Below are 5,000 nucleotides of genomic sequence, written 5' to 3'. Positions count from 1 at the left end.
TAATCAACCAATTAAGTATTTCGAATGCACGAATACCTCGAACGTTTAGCGAGATGGCTTTAAACTTCAAGTTGTTGCGATCCATGATTGCAATTTGCGGTATTTAAAACTGGTTGCATGGAAGACAAAAGCTATCACTCCCAACAGGACAGTTGAAATCAGGTGAACCGAAAGGTGCGAATATATAAGAGCACTCACGAACACAAGACGTTTAATTATAAGAAATTTAAACGTGGCCAATAAAAAAAGACTGTTGAATGCTACGCTAGATTGGGTCGACCTCACTCGAGAAAAAAAAACATTCGATAACAATAAGTATAAAACATAAAGTAAGTTACGAATACGAAAAACCATTAGTCGATATGACGCTGGCCAGGTCATTTTTGTAGGTGTTTGCATTTTTCAAACGCTGTGAAAGTGTTGAAATGGATTCTAACGCCATTTAGACACTGAATTTGCATATGGGGGAAAAATGGGAAATTATAATACGTTGTGAATGGGTTCCAAAAAGTCATATTCGAGTGTTAGAGTGTTTTGGAAATTAAATAAATTATGGATATTGGATTATTTTAGATATTCAGGTATATTTTCGAAACTAAAACGTTCACCGTTGATGTACAAGTAACGACCTTTAACTTTTGCCTGAGTCATATTATGCTCATTGCGAGCCTTCATCATCGCCTTAATTAAGACTTGGCGTTCCTTTTGAATGGCCCTCGCGTAATCTTCTGTGATATATGCGTCTCTGTGTACACTCGATTCCTTAATCTTACCTCTCTTTGACCAGACCTTGTCTCGACCTTCACGACAGACAAACCTTGCTATAATGGGCCTGCATCTAACTCCATCTCTCTTACCTATTCGGTGAACTGCGTGAAATCTTAATTGGGAGATATCTAAACCAAGGTCTCTTCCAATGGTGTCATAAATAACCTTTTTGCAATCTTCACCTTCATGTTCCTATATATTATTAAATCTCAGGTCCTCTCTTCTAGTGTACTGTTCAAGGGTTATATTCTGTTCCACTGCTTCTTTCAGGGACTGTTCCAAAATAGTTATTTTCGCCGTTAAAAGTTCCATTTCCGAAGAGCGTTCTTCTGTTTCCGTCTTGAGTTGTTCCTTAAAGGTATCAACTTCGTCTTGCGTGAAATTCAAACTCTTTTCGGGGTCTTTTATAGTACAGCTCATTTCTTTAATATCCGATTTGAATTCGCTTCGTAGTATGTCTAGATCACCATGTAATCTGGCAAGACCCTCAGTGACCAGTCTTTTTAGGCATTCGATTGACTCTTTCAGTTCTGTATAGAGATCGTTTTCTGCACCAAGATCCTGACCAGCCATTTCTTCTTCGTTTGCCGATGAACTCGAGCCAGGTTTTAAGCGTTTTTTTCCCATATAAACTTGAAATACTGCGTTAAATTACTGACGATGCATTTACTAATTCTTCTATAAAATAATAAAACTACTTAGCATCCTCACAGTATAGTTCTTTTGGCTTAGAAATCCATTTCTTAAGCGAGCGCTAAGAACGGCGTGTGAACGCCATGACGGGATCTAGAAATGCATCGATGAAAGGTGTTGATCAAAACAAAAAACTGGCAAAAGCCACCTCAATTCCGAGAATGGTCTAACTTTGTGTCCGAAATCCCCGAAATGTTATCAGGTCTTCCAGTTACTTTCTAGACATTTTACATTCTAAACTCAATCTTTTGGTGTTTCCTTTGGAAGACAAGACGGAATAAAGCCAAGATCCCCTTCAAATCTGAAACCGGGCTATGCTCAAGCCGTATGAGCCTCGTGGCTCTTGTGCGAATTTACCCCTCACCGCTTCAAATACTACTTAACAGGTGATAAGAAGGGGAAAAAAAGAGATCGCTTCAGCTAGTTGTTTTTATTACTAAATTTTCACCACTCCATGTCTAGTTAACGAAAGAGGCAAATGAATTGTTATGTTAGTATTACCTTTGCACAAGAGACATTCTCACTTGAATTACCCAAAGCAAGGAAAGTGACTGGAAAAGTAATATTAGCCTCATTCACTGAGCAAAAATCGATTGGACTGCTGTGTAGACCGCTGTAATAAAAGGCGCCTCCATTTTGAATGTCTTCTACCACCGTGTTTTCAATAGACGTGTTCACCGGCCCGCTTTGAATGTGAATGCCTGCCATGATGTTTTCCCAGATCCTGGTATTTTTAACAGTCAAAGACGACCTCATTTTTGGCGACACCACTCCATAAACACAGCTGCTGATGTTCAAGTCGTATAAATTGGGAAGGAATTCATCACCTTTTATTGCGTTTTGTGCATCAGATATGTGAATGTACCGAAGAGAAAGAGGCTTGTATGAAGTAGAAAATTCGAGTCCTTTCCAAGATAGATATGGGCCATGACATTCTATCCAAACAATCCGCCAATTACCTGCAAGTAAGATGAGATCACAGTACATATTAAAGGGGTTATGTCACGTTATTTAAAGGTATTTAGGGGAAACCTTTCGTTAATCACAAGTTTAAAACTCGAAAATAATAATGTGGAATTCCTTTGTTGACAAAATTACCGTTACATCACAAACAAGATGATTCTGAGCAAAGCCGACCTTTATCCAGGCGATTTTCCACAAACTTGAAAAACGTCAGGCCAATTTTCAAGATTACCCAAATGCAATCCATCCATGCTTTTCTGTGATTTTGCTGTATTCTTTTTATGTTTTTCAACAGTTTTAAGTGGCTATTGCAATATTTCATTTTAGTTTAGGGGCATTTTGGATGTCATGAAATTACACCATTTCGCGTGACACAGCCCCTTTAAGTAATTTGGAAAGCAGCATCACAGGATAAAGAAAACGTGAAAGTCCTCCTCATACTGTACTTAAATGCACCTTTGTCAACTGCCCGAAAGCTAATGGCAGATTTGATTGTCACCAAGAAGAGCAGGCTGAAGCAATCGCTGATAATGACAGGAAAAGAACAGAACAAAATGCCGTCATTACAGTATAGAAAACAAGACAATGGAAAAATGCAATATAAAGAGCTTCAGTGAATGATTGCGTAAATAAGTAGCAAAGGCCATGCGTTCAAATTCCTATTGACAGCCGGACGTTAGGAAGATGTGTTGTCTTTCCCAATTTTGTCATACATTGTTGAGCAGGATCGAACAGAACAAATTAATCCTTAACTTCCCTGTTACATTGTCTTCATGTAAGCACCAAAAACAACGGCCTCTTATTTCATTCTTTTTCTTATGCCATATTAGGTCTGCCTTAGAGATATTGAAACACATAGTTACCAGTTAAGGATTCTTTGTCGATAAGTTGAGCTAACACTGTCTCACTCACCACAATGATGGCTACTATTTCTTTGATGGCTGCATTCTAACAAATTTGTCTCGTTTCCGAAGCAGTGGACGTCATTCAGCCAAATTGGCATTCCAGATCCCCTATACCGTCTGTAGCTGTAGCGAAGGGCTCCTGCGAAGCCCAGCTGTCGACACGCAACCTGTGCATTGATAGACTGAGTCATTGATTCGTTGTTCAAGGAAACACGTGTGTGAGACATGAGGCAAAGCAATGAAGCTATCATCAAGAAAATTAACTTAAGACTAGCAATAATCATGATTAAGGATTAGTGCTCGTTTATCGGCTCATTGAATTCATTTATAAGTAAATGTTCCCGTATGCATTGAAAAGAGCTTTAGTAGTGTAGTGTAACTCAAATTAACCTATTTTTTCTTCTTTCTAATTGTTCTGATTTACAAGGGTTGTTGCTTTGTGGACAGGGCGTATGTAAAGCCAACGAGCCTTAACTAAAATCTGTTTTAAAAGATCAAATTAATCTACCTTGATTCTATAGCCAGACTCTAATTGATTCTCTTAATAAACTGACCAAAATGATCCACCACAAATCCTTCATTGGCCTCATGCTGACCGCAAAAAAGCTCATTTATCGCGGCTTAGGCGGATTCGCGAACCGGCATATGCAAGCCCTCAGCCAACTATAACATCAGTGAGCAATCGCTAAGCTTAACCCTTACCTAACACCGTGTTTCTTTAGGCTGCAATTTGGTTTAATGCAGACTCAATTTTCTTAACCTGAACGTTATTTCAAGTATTTGAGACTACAATAGGTCTATTTTATAATGAAGCATGAGGACTTGGGGACAATAATCATTGGAATCCAAGTCCTGCGTTGGGAACAAATTTTCGAGGCGAATGCTATGATCAGATATGAATCCATGCTTTCTTCCTAAAACTACTTGCAAAGACTGCCAAGCGTATTCTACTCACTTGAGTGTCTCTTTTATCCCAACTACTGTTGCATACAGTACCCCATCGGCCATTAAGAAAAATTTCAAGCCAGCCGGCTTTGGGTCTCTGATGCGAGTATGGATAAAGGCGAATTCCATGATGCAAAGAGCTGTTGCCTGAAATTCCTGGGTCTTTTTTCAATACTATCTTCTCCGTAGCGTTTCCATGGGCCCGTAGAAATCCTTTTACCAGTAATTTCACTCCAGGAAAAAAGTGAAGTTGGACACCTGGCTCAATGGTTAGTGTGACATTATCAGAAACAACCAAGTCCTTTGATACGCGGTATGGCGATCCCTCCAGTGTAAGGTTTGTATTGAAAGTGATGGCGCCTCCAATAGTTGAGCTTTCCACACATTCTTGAATGACAAAAGCCGAAAGCAGGCAAACGATCAATTTAATTACTGCTGAATAGATATCCATCCCTACAAGAAATGAAATAACATTGGATATGGTTTGAACCCAGGAATAACTGAAAAACGTGATAGATGGAGTTTGCGATATACTTGACATTGTCGAAGCAATACTGAGCAATATGGATAAACGTTACTTCTCATGCGGTGTCTTTATTGGCCTAAAAAAGGCATTCGATACGGCCAATCATGAAATATTACTCAATAGATTGAACTTTTACAGTTTCCGGGGATTGATAACTGATTGGTTTCAATCATATTTAAAAAATGGAACGCAAACAATTC

The 5,000-nt window shown here is 38.9% G+C and overlaps 1 protein-coding gene across 1 annotated transcript in view; it reads right to left on the bottom strand.

Annotated features, from left to right (window-relative positions):
- Window positions 1–5,000, bottom strand: part of LOC138058082 (protein bark beetle-like) — a 25,382-nt gene that overhangs the window by 4,343 nt on the left and 16,039 nt on the right. The window contains exons 2-4 of the mRNA XM_068903972.1: window positions 4,285–4,727; window positions 3,337–3,496; window positions 1,963–2,420 (exon numbers count right to left, since the gene is read on the bottom strand). Of these exons, the coding sequence (XP_068760073.1) occupies window positions 1,963–2,420; window positions 3,337–3,496; window positions 4,285–4,725 (1,059 nt within the window). The 5' untranslated portion in view covers window positions 4,726–4,727. The remainder of the gene's footprint in view (window positions 1–1,962; window positions 2,421–3,336; window positions 3,497–4,284; window positions 4,728–5,000) is intronic.

This window comes from Montipora capricornis, chromosome 7, assembly GCF_036669925.1.
Source record: "Montipora capricornis isolate CH-2021 chromosome 7, ASM3666992v2, whole genome shotgun sequence".
Lineage (NCBI taxonomy): Eukaryota > Metazoa > Cnidaria > Anthozoa > Scleractinia > Acroporidae > Montipora > Montipora capricornis.
Note: the sequence above shows the minus strand (reverse complement) of the source record. Positions and strands in the feature narration are given on the sequence as shown.